The 23,931-nt window shown below is 48.4% G+C and overlaps 1 protein-coding gene across 3 annotated transcripts; it reads right to left on the reverse strand.

Annotated features, from left to right (window-relative positions):
* Positions 1 to 1,766: 1,766 nt before the first annotated feature.
* LOC140502796 (uncharacterized) lies at positions 1,767 to 21,357 on the reverse strand. Of its 3 annotated transcripts, XM_072606805.1 has the most exons (4): positions 21,183 to 21,272; positions 13,235 to 13,441; positions 6,291 to 6,465; positions 1,767 to 5,935 (listed from the first exon to the last, which is right to left on the reverse strand). In XM_072606805.1, exons 3-4 carry the CDS (start codon positions 6,410 to 6,412, stop codon positions 4,894 to 4,896), a joined length of 1,164 nt encoding a protein of 387 aa, XP_072462906.1. In that variant the 5' UTR covers positions 6,413 to 6,465; positions 13,235 to 13,441; positions 21,183 to 21,272; the 3' UTR covers positions 1,767 to 4,893. The 3 variants fall into 3 exon arrangements, with proteins under 3 accessions (XP_072462906.1, XP_072462905.1, XP_072462908.1); XM_072606804.1 differs by lacking the exon at positions 13,235 to 13,441 and having other exon boundaries at positions 21,183 to 21,357; XM_072606807.1 differs by lacking the exons at positions 13,235 to 13,441; positions 21,183 to 21,272 and adding an exon at positions 7,952 to 9,222.
* Between the last annotated feature and the right edge of the window lie 2,574 nt (positions 21,358 to 23,931).

Consider the following 23,931-nt stretch of genomic DNA (forward strand, 5'->3'; position numbering starts at 1 on the left):
TGGGAAATAGTTTTGTGATGCATCGGATGATTCTATATTGCTTCCCAAGAGCATGGCACCAATTCCCATATCCCCCAGTAGTGTAAGAATCACTCTCTTTTCACAGCCCCAACCAGCACTGAATATAATTAACTGTCTGGCAATGTAACAAGGCAGTATGGTATAGCTCCTGAAGCCTGGATTGAAATCTTACCTGAGTAGCTGTATAATCCCAAGCAAATCACTTCCCCACTAACCAGGACCTGTTTCTGATTGATCAGCAATCCTTAGAAGCAAATGGTGCCTTTCTTTTCAAATGTTTTATTGATGCCCCTCTTGTTTTAGTTCACATCCCTTCCCACCCTCTCCCTCTTCCCAACAGTAAGCATCCCTCCTAATAAATAAATACAGCCAGGAAAACACATGGCTGCTGCTTCTTCCCCACCTCTGGTCTCTGCCAGAGGCCTCTAAAGTCAGAATCGGGCAAAGCTTTGTCAGAATCACAGTCATTAATGCAGCTGTCCTTGCCAATACCACACTGAGTTTGTTGTCTCATTTCTGCTTACTTCACTCAGCACCAGTTCAAACACATCTTTGAAGGCTCTTCTAAAGATTTGTCATTTCTGGGAATGGAATTGAACCTGGGGTTTCCCATGTGTAAGGAACTGCAGTGAGGACAATGCCTTTACCAAGGCAGCTACACTGTAGTCTAGGAGTATTGCCTCAGGAATTCAGAGGTGAAGGGACTTGCCCAGGGTCTCAGGGCCAATTATCAAACAGAAGTGGTACATGAACCCAGACCTTCTTGACTCCAAAGATGGCTATCTGCTACACAAGGCTGCCTCTTCATATACTCATCCCCTAAGTGATGAGCACAAAGCAGAAAGTGCCAGGAACCTTAAAGACCTTTGATCCCCTTGAGGCATACACCTACTGGTAATGACAGACCTTTACAGTAGAGCTCTAAGTGGCCTGCCCAGACATTTGGACCAACAGGGTATTACCATGCCTGCCATTCCTTCCACGTCCTCTGTCTCCACCACATGCCATTTTTTGGTCATCTTTGTCAATATGATGGGAGTGAAGCCCTCTGGGATTTCACTGTAGGTCTTGAAGCAAACGCTGGAAGGCCACTTGTCAGTTGCATTGAAGGGAGATTCTTGTTTAGGGACAGCTCAGGATGGCCTCTGGGACCTCAAAAGGCTTGAGTCTGTGAAAGTGCTTTGTGGAGCTCAGTGTTGTATAACTGAGTTGTTTACATTTGCATTTCTGATGAGAATTTAAACAATATTCAGGTGCTTACTGATAATTTGTGCTGTTTCAAGACCTGCTTGTTCAACATGCTCTGATCACATGGCCAAGGTTTTCTAGGAGTCATTAAGTCGACAGGACATTTCCTTCTCCTGGGACATTCGGAACCAGGGATTGTAAACATCAAGGTCCTTCAAGGGGGAAGCCTAAAGGGGATAGGGGAACATGACCAACTGTTCCATCCTTCAAGGAGAAGACTTGGAGGGCGCAGCAGAACACTCACTTTGACAGCCCACCCTGGGCTGGCCAGATTCCTCCACAGATCTCCCTCATTCCCACTTCCTCCAAAATCACCCCTTGTTCCTTCGCTTTTCCCGATCACCTCAACCATCCCCTAAGTAATGGTGAAGGCAGTTTTGGGAAGAGATGTTCCCTGAATGGGAGACTATATCACCAAGGCAATATTCACAGCAGCAAGGGCAACTATGAATATGTCCGCATAATTCTGAATCACAAAGTATAATAGACTGTCCATATAGAAGGCAGAAGGAAAAACATTTATTCGGACACCAGAAAGCCAAATCCATCATAGTAACCAAGAAGTTAATACACATTAGCACTGCAGGGGACAAAGGCATTTGCAAGCCTTCTCACAAACACTCATGAGCCTAGCTGTCTGCTTGCCTGTGTCCTTCCCAGCTCTGACTAGCCTGACCACCTTCCTCTCTGCTCTGCTCCACCCTTCCTGTTGCATGTGTGCTGCAAGTTCCTCCCACCACATGTAACTTAAGCTTCCATGTGATTTAAGCAGGTCACATGAGCCTGTTAATGAATGGGAAAGATCTTCCCATTTTAATTACCATTACAGAGACTAAAGCTATAAATATCCTTTATATTTATCTCAGGACAACTTAAACATGAAAAAATGATCCAGGTATATAATATCCTGCTGGAGATTTCAGCCCCTGAAGTTTTTCCCTAATTAGCTAACACAGACCTATTACTGCCCACATCTATACGACAGACTCCCTTTTCCCTTATCACCTCCCCCACTAATCCTGCTAGCAAGCAAGCTTGGATGAAATCAGAGCAGGACTGTAAATACTACTCTTCTGTGACCTGCACCTTGGTTCTCAGCCCAGCCTAACAGCACTGCGACCTCTCAGTTACAAAGAAGTTCATTTGGACGAATGTGGAAAATGCTCCTGGGGAAGTTCAAATCCCTTCATTCTAAGAAGATGAAAATGCTCTACTTCATGCCACACTGAGTGGCTAGTGCCTTTCATGGAGCCAGAGGGAGTTGATATGAACTATGAAGCACTTAAGACGTCAAGGCTGAGCAGGCACTCAAGAGGGGCATGGGACCCATTTCCAGGTGACCTTGCACTACACATTCAGTGATGTTCTGTAAAGCCTGCTTCACAATCAAGTCAATCAACATTTATTATTCAGCAGCTGAGCACAGAGCCTTGTGCCAGATTCTGGGGGACATACAAAGGTTAACTAAAACACAAGCCCTCTCCTCATGGACTGACGCGGACACAAGGGACTGCATAAGTAGAGACAAGGTGCTATGTAAGGTCTGGGGGGAAAGAAGACAAGGAAAGTGACATCCAGTTTGGCTTTGAAGGACCTGCAAGGATTCAGCAGGTGGAAGGGAGGAGAGACAATGGTCCAGGCACAGAAAGCACCACAAGCAAAAGCAAAGAAGCCCCAAAGCGGAGGGTGTGTTTGTGGGATAGCAACCAATCCAGTGGAGCTAGACTATGGGGGAAGTCGAGGGGAACATGATGAGACAAACCTGGGTAGGTTGCTTGGCACTACATTTGGGAAGACCTTAAACATCAGTCAAAAGGAGCTTGACAGTTACTCTGCAGGCAACAGGAAACCGTCAATGACTTCTGAGTGTTACATGATGAGGTCACTAGGAACATCCAAGTGGCAGTGGAGAGAAAAGGCAGGCCAAGGGGAAGACCTGTTAAGTGGTAACTGCATAATCCGACCAGGACCTGAGGAAGGGAGTGGCCAGGTGAGAAGAGAGGAAAGGACTTGTATCAGAGAGACCACAGAGGTAGAATCAGATCAGAAAAGAGGTAAAAATAGCACCGAGGTTTGAACCTGGGAAGGAAGGTGAAGGATGGTGCCCCTGGTACACACCAGGTGACCAGAGATGTCCTGGAGCCAGCTGGTGCTCCAAGATGAGTCAGGGCTGGAGTCCAAGGGTCATGGACTTTAAGAGGACACTCAAAGCCTTGGAACTGGCTGCTCTTTGACATTCACTCAGTCCAGGCCAAAGAGTAATAATCCACATAGCTCTGGCTGGTAGTTATGTGGAAATAGCTACACACACACACACACACACACACACACACACACACACACACACACACGCACGCACACACGCACACACGCTAAAATCCCCCTTCTTTGATACAGGACATATTATTCAGCAAGTAAGGCACCTTTCTCACTCCTTCCATTTCCCCTTCATGCTCAGAGATCCCCAGAAGTCTGTCCAACAATGATGCAGGACATCCCATCCCTGTTTGTTTACCCTGCCCCCTTTTAAAATATTACTGTCTTCCACTGCATTGTCCTGCAATGACCAGTCCAGTTTTCTTGTCACCCTGATGAGTCTTATTTCACTAACCAACTTCCTGGTCACCAGAACCTTATCGATGATAGCTCTGACCCTCTAGAGCACTCCTGGAGATCAGCCTCACTTCCTGCTAGAGTCTCCAGTTAAAGAAGTAGCATGCATCTCTCCTCCTCTATGCCTTGAGATGCCGCCCTGTCAGCCACCCTCTGGAGCCAGCTGGCTGGCTTCTAAAAGCGCTGGTCAGTAGGGGGAGCAGGAGAGGATGTGTTCTGCTCCTGCTTCCCAATCCCATCATGCCCTCGCTTTCCCTCCAGCTCCTGGTTTTTGCTGCTCTTTCTGAGAGAGGTCTTCCAGCCCTTGGTTTCCATCAAAGGACTATATAAGACTTTCACCAGAGAAGTGAGCCCATGGAGACAGAAAAGCAGAAGCTGAATTCTGTGGGAAGATACAAGTGCTGGCAGGGAGAAGATTAGGTAGGAGGGGACTCACCAACCTCAAGATTTCAAAGAAGAAAAGAAAAAAAGACCACTGAATTTGGTGATCAGAAGAAAACCGCTGCCTTCTGAGAAGGGTTTCAACAAAGTGACTGTAACAATGCAGGGCAGCCTTTTAAAACAAAGTACTGGTGAGACACAGGCATGTTTCTAAGCAGCAGGTAGGGAGTCAGTGAAGAGTTATGGACTGAAATGCCTAAGGGAGATAGATGACTGCTCAGGTGAGGCTTTGGGAACAGGTGAGAGAGGCTGAGACCAAATGTACAGGGAGGGGATTTAGTCTTAGCGAGCAGTAGGACCCACTCTTCTGAGACTTGAAGGAAGGAAACAAGAGCAGGTGACAACTCACAGAAATTTGAATGAGTAGAGTTGGAGGAACAAGTTCTGGTCAGATCGCCACTAACTTTTCTAGGGAAGTGGCAAGTGACAGACTTTGGAAGGCTGAGGTGACAGCCATTGCTGGGAATGTGCCTGGGATTGGATCTTTTAGGTGTCACTTCAGTTTAGCTTCTCCAAATCTCAGTGCTCTCTGTGTCAACTACACCTCATGTTCATTACTTTCATGAGGCCCTACCATTCAAAAGGCTTCATTCTGTTATGGATTCTCTGGTGTTGAATAAGTTGTGTGCTCAGGCAGAAGGCCTTTCCACATTCAGTACATTCGTAGGGTTTCTCTCCAGTATGCATTCTATGATGTCTGGAAAGTTGTGTACTCTGGCGGAAGGTCTTTCCACATATGTTACATTCATAGGGTTTTTCTCCTGTATGAATTCTGTGATGGGAAGCAAGTCCTGTGATCCACCGGAAGGCTTTCCCACAAACATTACACTCATAAGGTTTCTCACCAGTATGAATACTTCGATGTTGAATAAGATGGGCACTCAGGCGGAAGGCCTTCCCACATTCACTACATTCATATGGTTTCTCTCCAGTATGGATTGTGTGATGGGAAGTAAGTTCTGTTCTCCAGCGGAAGGTCTTTCCACATTGATTGCATTCATAAGGTTTCTCTCCAGTATGAATTCTCTGATGATCAGTAAGTCCTGTGCTCCTTCTGAAGGCCTTCCCACATTCCTTACATTCATAAGGTTTCTCCCCTGTGTGAATTCTCTGGTGTTGAATAAGTTCTTTGCTCTCACGGAAAGCTTTCCCACATTCATTACACTCATAAGGTTTTTCTCCAGTATGAATTCTCTGATGTTCATTAAGTCCAGTTCTCCGCCTGAAGGCCTTCCCACATTCATTACACTCATAAGGTTTCTCCCCAGTATGAATTCTCTGATGTTCATTAAGTCCAGTTCTCCGCCTGAAGGCCTTCCCACAGTCTTTACATTCATAAGGTTTTTCTCCAGTATGAATCCTCTGATGTCGAGTAAGTTCTTTGCTCTCCCGGAAGCCCTTCCCACATTCTTTGCATTCGTATGGTTTCTCTCCAGTATGAATTCTCTGGTGTCGAATAAGTTCTTTGCTCTCACGGAAGGCCTTCCCACATTCATTACATTCATAAGGTTTCTCACCAGTGTGAATTCTGTGATGTACAATAAGTTGTGAGCTTTGTCGGAAGGCCTTCCCACACTCATTACATTTATAGGGTTTCTCTCCAGGACCAAGTCTGTGAGGGAAGTAATGGAGAGGCTGTGGTTAGTGGCTTTCAGGCATACACTGCATTTCTAAGGTCTCTCTTCAGTATGAATCCAATAATACTTAAATGGTCCAAATCCTAATGAAGATTTTCCACTTTCACTGTCCTTTAGGGCAGCTTCTACAGCATTTATGACTAAAGGGCCTCTGAGGTTTTCTCCAGTCTGAAGCCTTTCATTCTAGCTCTAAATCTGTGATCCTGTATCTATTGTGAACCCAAACTAGATGTGTAAATAGCCCTGGTTCCCTTTCACTTAGCAAGCCTTTTTTTCTATACTTTTTCTTTCCTGTGGAAAATTGCCTTAGGGTAAGTTTTACTTACTTACCTGGGATGTCTCACTACTTTCCTTGGCTGCTTCTCTATCCTGGCATCACATTCTGAAGTTTCTCCCAAACTGGAAACACAGGGACGATCCCATGTGAGTATTTCCTGGGATGACTGTTCCATAGAGAAGCCCAGGTTTAGAGATGACTCCTTGGTTTCAGGAGCCACCTTCCAATCTGAAAGAAATAACAAAATGTAAGTATCTCTGCTCTTCCTGCTGGAAGACAAGCAATTCCTGCTTACTTAGTCCTGCCTTCTCCATCAGCCATTAAGGAACAGCATTGTGAAACTTCACAGGGGAACATGGTAATATCTTAAGTTTGTACAATCCCTTTTTGGAGAGGTAGGGGAAAGGATAGGACTTGTGATTTTATTGTTTCAGAGAACCATCAGTGGACTGAGGAAATTCCCTCCCCCCAGTGGATCAACTAAGTTTGAAAAGAGTTACCTGATGTTAGGAGGCTTGCCCAAGTATGTCCAGCTTGTATGTGTTATAAGCAAGAGACTTTGTGACTCCTAACTTCATCTTAGCATACCCCATTAAACCTCTATATCTATATTACCCATGTATGATTGACAAAAAGCTTTCTCACTAATCCTCACACCAGCCATGATGGAAGGCAGGTTGGTCAGTTATTCCTTTTACAAATGAGGAAACTGGGACTCATAGTTATTTAGTTAGTGACTTACCCAAGGTTACAATACTAATAAATGTTAAGCTGGTTATCATTTGACTCATAGAAACAAAGGAGCAAAAGACCCCAATGGCCTTAGTCCAACTCATCAAAGGAATTTCCCCTATAAGATACCCAACTAGCGGTTGCCCAGTCTCTCCTTAAAGACTACCAAGGAGCCTCAATAGATCCACTTTTGGACAGCTCTAAATTTTAAGAAGTTTTTCCTGTTATCTAGCCTCTAAACTAGCTTCTTTGCAACTTAAACCCACGATTCCTGGTTCTGCCATGAGGCCAAATGGAACATATCAAATCCCTATTCCACATGACAGTCCTTGAAATATTTGTCTGCAATTTTTCTCCCAGTCTTCTCTTCTCTAGACTAACCATGCCCAATTCTTCCAACCACCTTGAAAGCCCATGCTCCTTTCACCAGGTCCCACTGCTTCTCTGCCAAAGGCTAAGTAAGTTCACCTTCTATCATGTGGCATTTTAAGATACAGAGGTAGGCTAATGGGTGAAGACTTGGAGAAAGCCACATGGAGAGTATGTACTCTGGCAAGGAGCTCCTGCCTGAACAACGTGGCCATCCCATCTTAGATGCTTCTAAAGATCACCTGGCAGGATAAGATACTAAACACTGAGGTCCTTTCTCAAATAACACTACAAAAAATAGAATTCCCAACCAATACAATTGTCAGCGTTGCCTCCAAATGATGTATAATGAAAAATACTTCCTTTCCCTTAATTCATCAGTATGAGACCACAAATGTGGACTTCAGTTAGACTGTCAGTAAGACTAAGTTGTACTTCATTACCACGTGCTAGCTATCGTTCACTGCATTTCTGTGCGCATGCACAGAAGCATACAGTGCTATCAAACTATAGACACGGGATCCCTGCCCATCACACACTGACTTCGAAAACCACAAACTAACATCATGTTGCATTACAGTTTCATTTATTTTGTTAAATATTTCCCAATTACATTTTAATCTAGTCCAGCCGCACTCCCGGGTTTTGCAGGTTGACGTCTCTACACGTATGCATGTACTTAGGGTAAGGAAGACTCCTGGGCAGCAGAAAAAGATTCATTGAGAATTGAGGTGTAAAATACAAAATGCATCAAGACACCATTTTTTAAAGGGAATACTCAATTGTCCAGAGTGGCAGTCTACAAAGTGGAAGCCAAGGACAGTGAGGTCAACCAGTCAGGGGGAACAGGAAGACAGATCATATGCTGCCAATCTTGGGCTTGTCTCCAGTGTTGTTGTTCACCCTTCATTTCTGAAGAGGACCGATGAGATCACAGGGAGATATCTTGACCTTGTGGTAAACTAGACTTAAGTGAGGCAAAGCTGCACAAAGTCATCAGCCCCCCTCTTAGTTACAGTTACCAAAGTCCAGCAATAGTACAAGAATCAAGAAGACTGACTATGGTCTGGGATGCAGTAGATGACCCTGGCATCTGGGATGTCCGACCAAGTTCTAAGCACTCCAAAGCACCTGCTTCATTGAAACATATTTGCCCATTTGCTGGTGGAAATCTTCATATGCTTGAGGCAGATATTCCCCTAAATCATAGATGGGTCTGGGGCCTGTCCATTCCCCCTCAACCTGGTTTAGCCTGTTTGTCATGGCAGTTTTGCAGAGGTGTGGTCACTGCACACAGTACAACTTCTTGGAGCCACCAGTGACAGTTGGATGACAGGTGAACACCAAAGGCAGATGAGCAGCCCTCACCTCTGAGGTAATAGCCCTCTAACAAAACTGCATCAGCTCTTTAATTCATCCCAGTTCAGGGCAGCTGTGACTTAAGCCAGGCACCTGAAACAGCACAGCTGGCAAAGCTGATGTCCTCTCTTTCTCAGTTTCCCCTCACCTTGTTCCTTTGTGGCTTCCACAGGTGCCCCTCCATAGGAGAGTTCCAAAGCACTGGTTGGTGAGTAAAATACCCCTAATCTCCTTTTTGTCCCCAGGGAGAGAGAGTTAAATAGAAGAGAATGAGTAGGGGCAGACAAAATGCAAAAAGCTATTGATAAATAAGATACATATGGGATAAACTGGAGATAACCAAGGAAAATCTACTAGAATTTGCTCTCTACTGGCAAACTATTTGAAAATGAGAGATTCCCTCCATGCAAAGAGGAAACGTTGAAGGAAGACTTTAAGGGAAGGAGGATCCTAGCCCATCATTGTCCATACTGTTTTGTCCCCAAAGTTCCCCTCCTTCCCTAATACAAGATCTTACCTTTCCTAGCCCTTATCTAGCACGTCCCCACCCCCAACCCCCACCCTGTTGCTAAGGCCTTTCCCTTCCAGTACCCTCATATATCTGTACCTACAGATTTACATACTGTCTTCCCCCCAAGAGTGTGGCCTCCCTGAGGGCAGGGACTTGCCTTTCTCTGTACCCCCAGTACTCAGCCCAGAGCTAGTGCTTAAGCACATAGTAAATGTTTAATACATGTTTTTTAAAGTTACAGTATATGAATATGATGGTATGCTACTGTACTGTAAGGAATGATGAAACAGATGGTTTCAGAAAAATCTGGGAAGATTTATGTGAACTGATACAAAGTGAAATGAGCAAACTTAGGTCCAGGAGAACAATGCAAACTGTAACAGTAATATTGTAAAGATACTCAGTTGCAAAGGATTCAGTAACTCTGACCAATCCAATGATCCACCACAATTGCAAAGACTCGTGATGTAAAATATTGTCCGCCTCCAAATTAAGAACTGATAGAGAGTGAATATTTTGCTTCCATTGTTTATTTTTCTTGGGTTTTTTTTGGAGGGGGGGAATATGGTCAATGTAGAAGTATATTTTAAATGACAATGTGTGCTATTATATTTCTTTCCATCTCAATGGGTGGGGAACGGAGTAGAAGAAGGAAAATTTAGAACTGAACTTAAAAAATAAATAAAAATTTTAAAAATAAAAAAATAGAAGAGAATGAGTAGGCTTGGAAATGCTGTGATTGGAATTACTGACAATCTTTCCCCTACATCCACCCTCTTCCAAACATCCCTACTTCCTTTAAAGATTCTACTCTTCCAGATTCTCAACCTCCTCAATCAAACTGTTCCCCTCACATTACCAATGATCTCCAAATTGCCCCATCCAATGGCCAATTCTCATCCTTTACTTCTTCCTGGAGACTCACCCTCTGGCCTCCACATGGCTAAAAACAATTGAAGTCTAGCATCTACAAAAACCCTCTCTGTACACTTTAAAAACTTGGAGATGATCTCTTAACCTGCTTAAGAATCTTCCAGATGAAGAGTTCCAGTGGGTTTTCAATCCATCTCTTAAAAAATGAAAACTTTCCAATTAGTTTCCAACAAAAGAGATTTGACTGATACAAAAGATGGAAATTTACTAGCCAAAAGTCAAGCATGCCATCTAAACCTTCATCTATACTACTGATAAAAATGTTGAACTAAGGATGGCCTCTGGAACCCTTGCTTGGATGGCACTTCTTCTGATCATTCAAGTTCCAATCCATGGAACTCTTATCAGCTCATCCCAGTCTTGGCCCTGGAACAGTCATAGCACCTAAGGCTTTTTCAAAGTCATCCTGTCGATTAAGGAAGTAGGGTTCGTCTCCCATGAAATGTTCCTGAAAAAGTCATGCTGACTAACACTGATTCGCCACCCCACCCCCACAACATTCTGGACTTTCCAATAACATCATTCTTACTAAGTAAAACATGACTATGACCACAAATCTGAAAATATGACCTGATAGGTTTAATTTTAACACATATTCCAGTTAACACTTCAGAAATCCAGAAAGAAAGCCTCTTCCCCACATCCGAAGACACCTGTCTCGCCACAAATTCTGACCAAGCCTTTTTCTTTCTACTATAACAACATCTAATGTTTATTTTACATTAGGAGCAGCTAGTTGACATGGTGCACAGAGCACCAGGCCTGATATCAGGAAGATTCATCTTCCCGAGTTCAAATCTGGCCTCAGATACTTACTAGTTTGTGACCCTGGGCGACACTTATTAACCCTTTTTGCCTCAATTTCCTTATCTGTAAAATTAGTTAGAGAAGGAAATGGCAAATTACTCCAGTATCTTTGCCCAAAAAACTTCAAATGGGGTCATGAAGCATGGGACGTGACTGAAACAACTGAACAACAACCACACTGATGAAGGACATTTAAGGTTTGCCAAGCACTTGGACTCGCCATCCCTGTGATCTTTACAACTCAGGGAGAACATCCCAAGGTTGTGACCTCATTTTACAGATGGCTCTGGGAGCTTATTCGATTGGCTCATGTTGATATTAATTAACACCAGGTTAAGTGCAGAATGTAGAATCAAATCCAGTCTTTCTTGACTCCAAGTCCAAAAATACTTCTAGCATATTCTGTTGCCTGATTTATTTTCCTATCTGGTAAGTTAAATCCATTTCCAATTATGCTCAGGCTGACAACCCTGGTTTATGGTTTCCTGAGTGGGGATTATCTTATCCTCTACATCTTTAGGTCTTTTTGATCCAGGATCAACTTAAATGGTCACTCCCACCCACCAACACTGGAGAGAACCAGCTGACAAAGAAGGATAAATTGATTGATAGCAAACATTTAATAAATGCTTGTTGTCTACCTTATCCCACCCACTCCCCTTTCCCCCAAAATCAGAGACTGCAACAAGGTTCTAGCTAATCACCTGGCTGTTGGTCTCCCCACCACAAGTCTTTCCCCACTACAATTTTTCTTCCACTTAGTTGTTCAAGTGATTTTTCTAAAGTATGGATCTGACCATATCCCCCACTGCACTCACTGGCTCCCTATTACTTTCAGTATCAAATATAAAGTCCTCTGTTTATCTTTTAAAGCCTAGCCTCTAGCTAAATTTTCAGTCTTTGTATATAGACTTTGCTACCCTTTATCTGATACAGCGACACTGACTCATGGCTGTTGCTTACCTCAGATACTCTTATTCCCTGATGCAGGGCCTTTGCACTGGCTGTCCCCCCATGCCTGGAATGCTTTCCTTGCTTTTCTCTTGACTTTGGGCTCAATGCCCACTCCCCATTCCCAACTTCCCCACCTGCTAGGACTTTCCCTCTAAGGTTACCTTCTACCTACTCTGCATGTTCACACTGTCTCCCCCATTAGAATACAAATTCCTGTATTGTGCTTTTTCTTTATATCTCAGTACTTAACCTAGTCCCTGGCATACAGTAGGCACTTCATAAATCTTTGCCTGACTATCTGAATGCTGAGTTCCTAACTCACTTGAGAACTTCATCTAGTACTTAATTCAATTTTTAAAAATACAAATATTCCATCAATGTATTTATTAAGCACCTATCATGTGCCAAACTTTGTGCTAGATTCTAGGGATATGATTAGTCTTTGTTCTCAGGAATTCCAGGGGAAGAAAGGGAAGAGGAATGGAAGAGACTACATTTCTCATTTGACAAGCAACAACCATTTAAGCCTCTACCATAGCACTGCCAGGCCGTAGGTGTTCAAACAAAAAAAGTTGAACCCTGCTCTCAAGGGATTTATATTCTATTGGGAGAACCAAAATATCAACTATACAGAGAGATAAATAAATATAAGGTGATATTTTCAGAAAGCAGGGGAGAGGGGATGGGGCAGGGAGAAATCTGTCCAGAAAGACTTTATGAAGAAGGTGGTAGGAAAAGGAATCCTGAAGGAGACTAGGGATTCGAAGAGACATGGATGAGGAAGGAGATCATTTCCAGCATGGGGGCACTGCTTACAAAGACTGAACAAGACAGGAATGGAGCACCATCTGTGAGTAACTAGTTTGGCTCCACTATAGATGGCAGGAATGCCAGGGACAGGGAAGTAACTGGACAGGTGAACTACCTAAGGCTAGAAAAGCAGATTGGAAAGGAGCTAAAACACCCTTTGAATGAAAGTGGTCAGTCACTCATGAGGCATGGGAGAGTGATGGTTCCTTTGGGATATATATTGGACTATGTGGCCTACTGAGGTTCCTTCCAACTGCGAAATTCTATAATGCCTAATAAAGGCCAAAGGATTTGCCAATGAAGAGATCATTGGTAACTTTGGAGAGGAGAGTTTTAGTTGAGAGATGGGGTCAGATGTCAGGCTGCTAAGAGTTGAGCAGTAGAGGCAACAAATATAGAACACTGACTCGGACAGGCTGACTATGAAAAACACATGCAATAAAATACACAGGATTACCAAGGAAACCAAACAGAATTTTTTTTAAACACAAATCACAGAACCCAGGTGAAGCAGCTACTTACATATGGGGCTCCATTTTCTGTCTCCACACCTTTGTTGCACCTTCTCCCCATGGAAAAGCTCTGGGCTCACACCTGAAGGGCCCAGATGTCATTTCAGGAAAGAAGCTCCCACTCACATACTGGGCGGAATGAGCCCTAGCTGTCAGGATCGTAGGGGTGAGTCTATCTATATCAATGGTCCTGCCAAATAAGGAAAGGCAGCATCCTCTGGGGAAAGAGCCAGGGAGAAAAGGGCACATGAGAGAGGCTACCTTGTCATGCTTGAGCTCCCAAGATTCACAGGTCAGAAGTCCTGATGAGGTGATTAGAGGGAGATCACAGATTGTTTCCAGCATTCAATTTAATAAAAATAGGGACAGAACCTTTTCAGCACCCTCTTGTCTTAGAGAGTTAGTTGCTTTATAGACTAGCCCAAGGTCACTTCCCCAGATGGGTCAGAGGAAGGTCTTGAACCCACCTGGCTTAGAAGCCAACTCTCTATCCAATGCCTCCCATTGCTCCTCAAAGCTCAATAAATTATCCAATAATTACCTAATATGGACAAGGGTTTGCAGCAGAAGCAATGCCTCACATACCCAGCCAGCTCAATAAAGTCCCATAAATGGAGACAAAGCCCTTCACAAATGAGGACGGGGGAGAGGGCCCTGGGAGGTCTCAGAGCATGACGGTCCAAGAAACGAGCCTGGAAAGCTAATGAGCAGGGCTCAGAGTCCAGAACCCAAATGGCCTCATGCAATTGTCCACACACTGGAAGGGAGACACTGAGATCAAGAAGCAGATAGGAGGGAGTTGGGCTCCCTCAGGGCAGAGGGGTGTGAGGAGGAAGAAGAGAGATGAGCCAGCCCACAAAGACCCTCCAGCACCAAGCCAAGGCCTATGCCAATGTGAGTGAGGGGTCTGCTCCCTTTGTTCCTGACTCTTAGAGATGGAAGGGACCTTGGCAGTCAGCTTGTCCAAGGAGCCCATGGTCATTCACCATGGCAGAGCTCCCTGGAAGAGATTCTCTAAGACAAGGAAGGAGAGGAAAAGGAAAGGCTCAGGAAGCAACAAAAGCGAAAGGGATCAAGAGCAGGAGGAGGAGGAAGATTCAAGTTGTGAAGTGCCTGCACCAGGCCCAGGTGGGGCCAGGGGTACAGAGAAAAATGAAATGATTCCTGACCTCAAGGAGTTTACACTGGGGGGGGAGGGGGGGGAGGTTGGAGGAGAGGGACACAATGTGTACACAACTAAGCCAATACAAAGTATTTAGAAAGTACATACAAGGTAAATTGAGGAGAGGGGAGATCAGAAAAGGCCTCCATGACCTAAGCAAGACTGGAAGGGGATGAGGAAGGGAAGGCTCCTGGCATGGGGGACGAACAGTGGCAGTCACAAGGCCAAGGTGCTTAGAAATCTCAGAGCAGCAAGTCATCCAGTTTGGCTCAAAGGAAAAAGACAAGGAGCATACAGTGAGCCTCATCCCTGAACTGAAGCCAGCCAGTGAACCACAGCAGCTGGCATTTAATCCTAGAGGCCACAAGAATCACTGAAGCTCCTTGAGCAGGGAAGGCCCATCAGTGTGGCAGCTGGGACCAACGAAGGACCAACAGGAGAGGGGGGAGGCAGGGAGACCCAGCAGGAGACTCACTGCTGCCAACTGAGTCAGGAGACAGAGGCAAGAGTCAGAAGGGAGCAGCACCAGGTCAGAGCAATGTTGAAAACTCCCTTGGGGCTGATCACCACTGTAAAATACTCTAGAAAGGTCAAAGAGGAACACTGAAAGAAGGCCAACTGATTTAGCCAGAAAGAGTTCACCGGCATCCTGAGGGAGCACAGACCAAGCCAGGTGGGAGGGAGGAAAGTCAGCTCCCTCGAGGTGAGAATGGAGGCCATGCTTGGGTAGGAGCATGGCACAGAGCTTGGAGGGACAGTGGAGCAAGAGGAATGACGGCAGGCTGTGGGCAGCAGAGCCAAGAAGAACCTGAAAGGTCCAAGCAGCTGAACTAGGCTGCCAGCCTGGGAGCTGGGCTGAATGGCTGTTTGAGCTCTGAGAGGGAGGAGAGTGATGTAAAAAGAGAAGACAGCAATAAAACACAGCCTATTGAGTCTTTGTTTTATGACACAGATGTCTGGAAAGAGAAGAGAGAAGACAACGGGAAATTGAAAACAGAAGTTTTTAAAATTCAGGAAGAGGGGATGAGGGAAGGAGGTGTGAGGAGGGATTGAGCCCCTAAACTGGTCAAAGATGGAAGGAAAGGCCCCAAATGCAGCAGCACACGGGTGGGTCCCCAGCAACTGGGAGGAGGCTGACAAACGGTGCTGCTATTTAGATCTCTAAATGCCCCCCATCTGCCATGAGTGAGCACATACGTACTGCCCCCCCTCACCTCCCCACTGACTACAAGCACAACAGTGAAGAAGGGAACACATTCCCAAGTCCTCCCCGCTCCCTTCCTGGGGTGAGGAGTGGTACTGTCCAACAGGGAGTGCTGCTGTGGGCTCAGGCCCAGGCCCTGGCTCCCAGGCTGCTTGGACTGAACTGCTTTTTCTCTTTGTTACAATCCCAGGGGAGAGGCTGGGAGGGAGGCAGGCAGGGAGTCCAGAAGTGACTGATAGAAAAACAAAAGCTATCAGTATAGGGAAAGAGGGAAGGGGAGGAAGAAGGAAGAGGATCAAGGTGACAGCTGGAGGGAGTGGAGAGCAGAGGAGAAAGGCTCTTTCCTTCTCTGGATTCCGGAACCTTCCGGGCAGCAAGTAGGCTGGGGAAGCAGCCTATGGACAGACCCCATCCATGGAAAGAAAGGTTCAATTTCAGCTAGAAATCAGTGGGAATGGAGGCCACTTCCCTCCATTCAGGTTCACAGACCCCCCCCTGAAGGGGGAGGGGGCCCACAAACTCCTTGGAAGTTGTGGTTATGATGTTAAGAACCCTGGACTAGAGAACAGGAAGGAGAAGGTACCAGAGGCAAGAAGGGAGAAGGAAAAAGGCCAAATGTCTGAGAAGGCAAGATGGAAGGGCAGGAGTAGGCCAGAAACAAAAGGCCTCAGAAGGAGAGGAGAAAGGCTATGGGAAAAGGGGGGAGGAGTTTGAGTGACTAAAACCAAGAACCAGAGCATAGCAAAGGGGCCAAGGACCTGGGAATCCAGACAACAATGGCCGCCCAAAGAGCCATTCCCCAAACAACTATCCATCTATTAACAAGCACAGGAAGACTGTTCCAGATCACACTGAGGAAAGATGTGCAAATCCAAACCAGTCAGAGGCTTTGCTTTCAAACACCCAGAAAAGTAGGGAAGACAAAACCAGCAAGACAGGGGGAAACGGGGAATGAGGCCAATGGCTCAGGTGTTCAGACCTTGGGCCCCCACTGCTGGGCGTGTTCCCCAAGAAGGCAAAAGACAGAAAAGCCCCACATGGAGCCAAACTTTTACAGGAGTCAATATATCAGTACCAGGTGCTGTCCTAAGTGTCAGTCCTACTGACAAGGTATTCAACACAGGGAAAGCACTAGAAATGAGAGGGATCAGAAAAGGTTTCCTAGAGAAGAGGGGATTTTAGCTGGAATTGAAGGAAGCTAAAGATTAAACAGAGATGAGAAATGAGAAAACACCAGGAGTGAGGAGAGGGGAATGTTGTATGTGAGGTACAGCCAGGAGTCCAGAGTAATGGAGGGGAGTGGTATAACGAGACTAGAAAGGGCAGGGTATTGGGTGGGGAACAGTTTATAGAGGGCTTTGAATGCCAGAGGACTTTGTATTTGCTCTTGGAGGCAGTAGGGAGTTACTGGAGTTTATTGAGTAGGGAGAGACATGGTCACTTTGGTGGCAGAATGGAGGATGGAGTGGAGTGGGTAGAAAATGGAGGCAGGTCAACCCCACCCCCCACCCCCAGCAGTTACTACTTTATCCCAATGTGAGGAGCTGAGGGTCTGCACCAGGGGGCAGCCCAGACAGAGGAGAGAAGGGAGCATATCTGAGAGATGTGACACTCCAGTAAAAAGAAACCAGAAATAAAATGAGTGCCTACCGACTGGAGGGAGGAGTTGTACTAAGCAAACTAAAGCAAGAATGGGGCAGGGATCAAGACAAACCCAAGACATTCCCCAATGAGAAGAGATCAATGGGGCTAAATCGGGAGCTGTCAAAAGAGGAATCGTAATCCATTAAGGCTCCAAACCTCCAATAAGAGAGGCCTTCCAGCTCATACCCAGTACACTGGCAAAGACAAAACCAGCAGCGGGGAGGGGGGAAAATGACTGCACTGAAAGATTATTGTGCAGCAAGAAACAAAGTCTATGAGGAAATCTGGGAAACAGGAGGGCTTGTATGGACTGGAAGAGAGGGGAAGGGACAGATGGAAATAATCCGCTGATCATAAGAATGGCAATAGTAGCTAGACTATTGAATCCTAAGGTTTACAAAGCATTCTGATCAGCAAGACCCAAGTTCAGATCTTGCTTCAGATCCTGGAAAAGTTACTCTCTGCCTCAGTTTCGACATGTGCAAAATGGGGCGAATGATAGCACCTACTTCTAGGGTGCTGATGAAGGTCAAATGAGATATGTGTACGAGGCTTTGCCAAATTTCAATCCTAATACTATCAGGGTCCTTTGGTGGTACAGTGGACAGAGCACCAGCCCTGGTCTCCAGAGGATCTGAGTTCAAATCCAGCCTCAGACACTTGACACTTATTAACTGTGTTTGCCTCAATAAAATAAATTCTTATTATTACTACTGTAGATGAGAAAAATGAGTCTGAGAGAAGTTAGATGACTTGCCCAGGGTCATACAGTTGGTAAGCATCTGAGGCAGGATTTGAACCCAGGTCTGAGAAGAGAGGAAACAATGCAGCAGGTGGGGTTTGGGGAATGGAGTGTTCCATAAACTGTACCACAAGAGATGCTTGTGCGGGCGACACTCTCGGGCTGTCTCCCATCTTTTCCCATCTCGGCCCCATCCGTAGCTTCTTCCACCTCCTCTCTTCTCTAGGAAACCTTTCTAAGTGGTTCTGTTCATTAAGAGAAATCCACTTTAAAACTAGAGGGGGGAGGGGCTGCTCCAGGCACCTGCTCATGGAGTCACAGGAACTTTTACTTTAATTGTTTTACTTTCTTATCAGAGCTTTCAATGGTAGCGAGGAGGGAGCCTGGACATGTCTGCAATGTCTAAACCAAACATATCAATAAAACTTTCAAAAAGAGCCCCCAAGACCACTGGGGATAGGACTACATGTATCATTACCAATGAACGGAATCAATTCCCCTCATGTTTCCAAAAATAAAATAGAAAGCACAGGATGGGCAGAAGACATGAAGGGCTGGATGGAGGAGGAGGAGGAAAAGGAGGAGGAAAGGGGCCACAGACAGGGAGAGGAGAGAGGGGGAGGGAAGGGGAGGACTAGGAGGAGGAAAAGGAAGGGGCCCAGGAGGAGAGGTTTAGGGAAGGAATAGAGAAACAAGGGAGGAGGATTGTGCAAAGAGGGCTGCCAGAAAAGGCCATGGTGGGGGGAGGAGGAGGAATAGATTTGGGTTTTTTTAGGGGGGGGCAAAGGGAAAAAGGCCAGGGCCTAAAGTAAGAATGGGGCAGGGATCAAGACAAACCCAAGAGCCATTCCCCAGTGATGAGGTCAATGGGGCTAAACCAGGAGCTGTCCAAAGAGGAACTGTAATCCATTAAGGCTCCAAATCTCCAATACTCATACCCAGGACACTGGCAAAGACAAAACCAGCAGGGGGAGAGGGGAAACAAGAGGGAGGAAACTGGCAGCTGGGGAAAGACAGGCCCACGGATGGACAGAATGGTGCCAAATCCGGTGGCTGGTCCCAGGCTCGAGCCTCTTAAGCCCTTCCCAAGTTCCAATATTCCCAACTGGAGCATTCACTCTGCCACTCTTTGGGGGAGAAAAGCACGGGAAATAAAGCAGGTGCCCATCAAATGGGGGCGGGAGACAGCTGGATGTAATGGAATATCTCCTTGCAGCAAGAAGCAAAGGCTAGGAGGCCTTCCGGAGGCCCCTCTAGCCTGGCCAGGACAATACCAAAGTGGCTGCAAGGATGCCGGACAAGGGGCCACTCTGATGCCGCTGCAGCCTGAGTCCAATGACCAGCCTGGGTTCAGAGAAGCCACAGGAGGAAGCACAGCCACCTGCCCCAGCCTGCCTTTCCCTGGGAAGCCTGGGGATCAGGTGGGGAAGGTAGCCTGCCTACACTGGGTGGTTTGGCTTCACTGCTTTTTCTTTGTTACTAGAGAAAGCTCACAGTGGGGGAGGAGGGAGGATAGATCCGGAAACTGCGACAAAAGGCATCCATAGAGTTAGAAAACAAAAAAAGAGAAGAGGGGACAGAGTGCTGGGCTGGACAGCCACAGGAAGGAGCCAGCAGTCTGAGGAGGAGGAGGGGGTGGGAGGGTGGGGAGAGAAGGAGGGGCTCTCGGAGTCTGAGACACTCCACCGCCCTCTTCTCTAGGGTAGTGGGTGGGCCTCCTTCCTGGTTCTCCTCCTACCCCTCTGACCACTCCTCCATCAGATCACTGCCTCTAACCCTAGGTGTCCTCAGGGATCTGATCCGGGCTTTCTCTGCTCCCTCCATACTGGGGTTCTTACTAATCTCCCCGGTATTCTGCTCAGCTCCCAGGGATTTAATCACCAGCTCTATACTAACGTCTCTCAAATGCCCCATCCTGACTTCCAATCTCTATCTCCGCCTGCCTTTCGTACATCTCTAACTGAACTGTGGCCAAATAAAATCCACCATCTTTACCCCTAACCCTCCCTCCTACCTTCCCTGTTACTGTGGGATGAAGGGGGGCCGGCTTCACCCCTTCCAGTCCTCGGGCTCCCGACCTCGCTGTCTCACTCTCCCCCTTCCCATATCAGCCCTTCTCTTCTGACCCAGCCCCCCGCACTGTCTACACCTCCACAGCTCCCCCCCTTACACCTTGGCGCACCCCCCCAGACTGTCCAGTCAGTGACCCGCGTTGCGTTAAGCGCTTTACAATCATCGTCCTGTCTGAGCCTATTACGAGTGCGGAAGGTGGCTGCTGGCGTTACTCCCATTTTACAGACAAGGAAACTGAGGCAAGCAAAGGCGCGGTGACCCGCCCAGGAAGCGTCTGTGGCTGGATCTGAACTGGACCTCCCTGACCCCTCTGGCCGGGGCCCCGCCCCCTCTGGCCGGGCCCCCTCCCCCTCAGGCCGGGGCCCCGCCCCCTCTGGCCGGGCCCCCTCCCCCTCAGGCCGGGCCCCCGCCCCCTCAGGCCGGGCCCCCTCCCCCTCAGGCCCATCCCCCTCCCCCTCAGGCCGGGCCCCCTCCCCCTCAGGCCCGGCCCCCTCCCCCTCAGGCCGGGCCCCTGCTCCCTCAGGCCCGGCCCCCTCCCCCTCAGGCCGGGCCCCCGCCCCCTCAGGCCCATCCCCCTCCCCCTCAGGCCCGGGCCCCCTCCCCCTCAGGCCCGGCCCCCGCCCCCTCAGGCCCGGCCCCCGCCCCCTCAGGCCGGGCCCCCTCCCCCTCAGGCCCGGCCCCCTCTCCACACTGCGGTGCCCTCTCTCTGATGATTCTCTCCGCTGGCCCTGACTGCTCGGTCTGGGATCTGCTCCGTTACACTGGGGGCTCCCGGGCCCGGCGCACAGTAGGTGCTGAATCCGTGCTTCTTGACTGACAGGACCAGAGCAAGGGGACTGGGATAGTAGGGGACCGAGGGGGGTGGAACGGGACCGGGAGAGGAGGCTGGGGAGGCGGGGAGGGAAAGGAAGCGCAGCGGAGCTTCTGATTGGCTCTCAATCTTTGCCCTCTCCCATCCTGACCAATAGGCGAGTCCGCTCCAGGGGGGCGTGGCCCTCGGCCGGGCGCGGAGTGGACTTGCGCGTGCGCGTCCCTCAAGGCCGCACCCCTCCCCCTCCCCAGAGGACCAAGGACCTCGGAAAGCTCCGAAACCAGGCGCTACCAGGGACAGCCGGCCTCGGCCTTCCACTCACCCCGGCCCAGGACGCAGGGCTTGGGCACTGGCACTGGCCGAGTAGGTGGCGGAGCCGAGCAGGCCGCGAGCATCCGAAGTCGGCAGCGGTCCGGACCGGTCTGATGGCGGAGCCGCGAGGAGCGAAGAAGGAAGCGGAAGTCGCCTGGGTGCCGCCTGTCTTCTTTATGGCCCCGCCTCTCGTCGCCTCCTGGCCAATCCCGTGAAGGCTCTTCTCCCCAGGCTCCTCTTGGGCCCCGCCTGCCGCTGTTGCCATGGCAGAAGCCATCCTGGGCCGGCAAAGCCTTCTGGGAAATGTAGTGCGGCGTGGCTGGCCGGGGAATGTGCAAGCTCCATGCCCAGGCTGGCCTCGCCCGGGTTCTGGCCGATCTCTGGCTCCCAGCGGTCCCACTTCATGCTGCTGCTTCCTCGAGCCCCGGAGCAACTGGAGGAAAGAGGGAGGGACTCTGGACCCCGGCTTCCCGCAACCTCCCCTTCCCCCAGGCTCACTCAGTTCAGGGCCGCCTCCTCCGAGAAGCCCGTGGGACTGCGCTCTCACAGACCTCTCCGGAAAAGCTGCCTAGCATTTCCATGGCACCTTCAGGCTCTCCAGGGCTCTGGGTCGGGGTCTCCTGTGGGCCTCACCCCTTGGCAGGGGGTGCCTTTGACGATTTTACAGACGAGGGCGCCGAGGCTCCAGGGGCGGAGGGCCGTCCAGCCCCGGACAATGTCCGGCGTAAGTCAGGGGCTCATCGGTGGCAGGCGGGACTGACCCAACGCTGGCTCGGCTCCCTCGACTGCCCTGGGTTCATGGGTCCACACCTAGAGTCCCTCTGGTCCCTCTGGGTCCAGGGAGCTCTCCGAGGTGCTGACTCCGGGCCCTCCTTGGGCTGCAGAGGGGAATCCAGCCCTTCCCTAAAGCTTGATCCCCATCCCTAAAGTGCCCCAACCCCTTTGTTCCCAAAAAGTAGTCTCCAAGCCATTCATGCGCACGTCCTGTCACCCCTGGGAATCTGTGCCTTTACAGCACTTGACCTTCTGTCCCAGAATGGGGGCAGGGTTATGTGTGAAGTGTTACATGTGAGTCCTAAAAGTCAGCTCCAGAAAGCAGGAGGGAGAGACAGGCCTAGGTTCAGCTGCATCTGAAAAAGAACTGGAGGTCCCAGTGGACCGAGTACAAGTCAGCAGTGTGATGTGGCAGCCCCAAAAGCTAGTCTGATTTTCTGCCGGGATTAAGAGTTGGAGAACTCCCAGGCATGGGGAGTGAGAGAAGACCTGCTGAACTTACCCTCATCAGCTCCCCAGTGGAGCATGGTGTCCAATTCTGGGTGCCACCATTGAAGAAGGGCAGCAATGAGCTGGACTGTGGCCAGAGGGCAGTCATTTGGTGGCTAATGGGCCTCAAGATCACTCTACTGGGGAATCACTGAAAGAGTTAGGAATGTTTAGTCTGGAAGCTTGATAGCTGTCTTCAGGTAGGACTAGAAAAAGGCATTAGACTTGTTTTGTTTGGCCCAGAGAGTAGCACTGGGAAAACGGAGAAAAGCAACAAAGAGGACAATTGAGGTTTCCTGCAAAAAAAAAAAAAGAAAAACCCAGGGCTGCCCCAAAGTGGAAAGGGTTCTGCCTGGATGTTAAGGGCTTCCTGGCCAGGGAAAGGGGGAAGGGGAGAGATCTCTAAGCAGAGGCTGGAGGGCCCTGTGTCACTAGAAGGGACAGATCCTTGCTCAGATCTGGTTTGGGTCTCTGACCACAAATTTTTCTCTAATACCAAGAGCTACTGTTACTTATAATGTGAGAAGTTCTGGAAGTTTTCCTGATGAAATCAAGGATGAATCAAGGAGGAGGCCTCTGTCTCCATTGTTACTTGACATGTTTCTAGAAAGGCTCTCTATGGCTACAGGACAAGGAAAGAGAAAATAAAGGGAAAGTGATTGTAGAAGACTGTGCAAACTCCCTTTAGTTTTACAGCATAGTTTATGCCTGGGAGTTCTCCAACTCTTAATCCCGGCAGAAAATCAGACTAGCTTTTGGGGCTGCCACATCACACTGCTGACTTGTACTCGGTCCACTGGGACCTCCAGTTCTTTTTCAGATGCAGCTGAACCTAGGCCTGTCTCTCCCTCCTGCTTTCTGGAGCTGACTTTTAGGACTCACATGTAACACTTCACACATAACCCTGCCCCCATTCTGGGACAGAAGGTCAAGTGCTGTAAAGGCACAGATTCCCAGGGGTGACAGGACGTGCGCATGAATGGCTTGGAGACTACTTTTTGGGAACAAAGGGGTTGGGGCACTTTAGGGATGGGGATCAAGCTTTAGGGAAGGGCTGGATTCCCCTCTGCAGCCCAAGGAGGGCCCGGAGTCAGCACCTCGGAGAGCTCCCTGGACCCAGAGGGACCAGAGGGACTCTAGGTGTGGACCCATGAACCCAGGGCAGTCGAGGGAGCCGAGCCAGCGTTGGGTCAGTCCCGCCTGCGTTTATGAATGTTTGTTGCTGTACAATCCATCCTGCCTGGAAGGCACTGGTGATGCGCCTGGTTACTTTGTAGAGGGTTGGATTCGCCAGTCCTTCTGGGTGGTGAAGGGGTGGCTTCCCCCCAGAGCATTCTTTGCTATGTTTTCCTGGTAGGACTCTATCCCCAGATCATATTCTAGTCTGTGGCTGGTTTTCCTCTGATCTCTTCTGAACAGAGGCCATAGTCTAGCAGCAAAGAGGTCTCCTCCACGTGTTCTCTCAGCCAAGTGCTGTATCTCCCTCTGATATTACC

The sequence above is a fragment of the Notamacropus eugenii genome, chromosome 4, assembly GCF_028372415.1.
Source record: "Notamacropus eugenii isolate mMacEug1 chromosome 4, mMacEug1.pri_v2, whole genome shotgun sequence".
In the NCBI taxonomy this organism is placed as follows: domain Eukaryota; kingdom Metazoa; phylum Chordata; class Mammalia; order Diprotodontia; family Macropodidae; genus Notamacropus; species Notamacropus eugenii.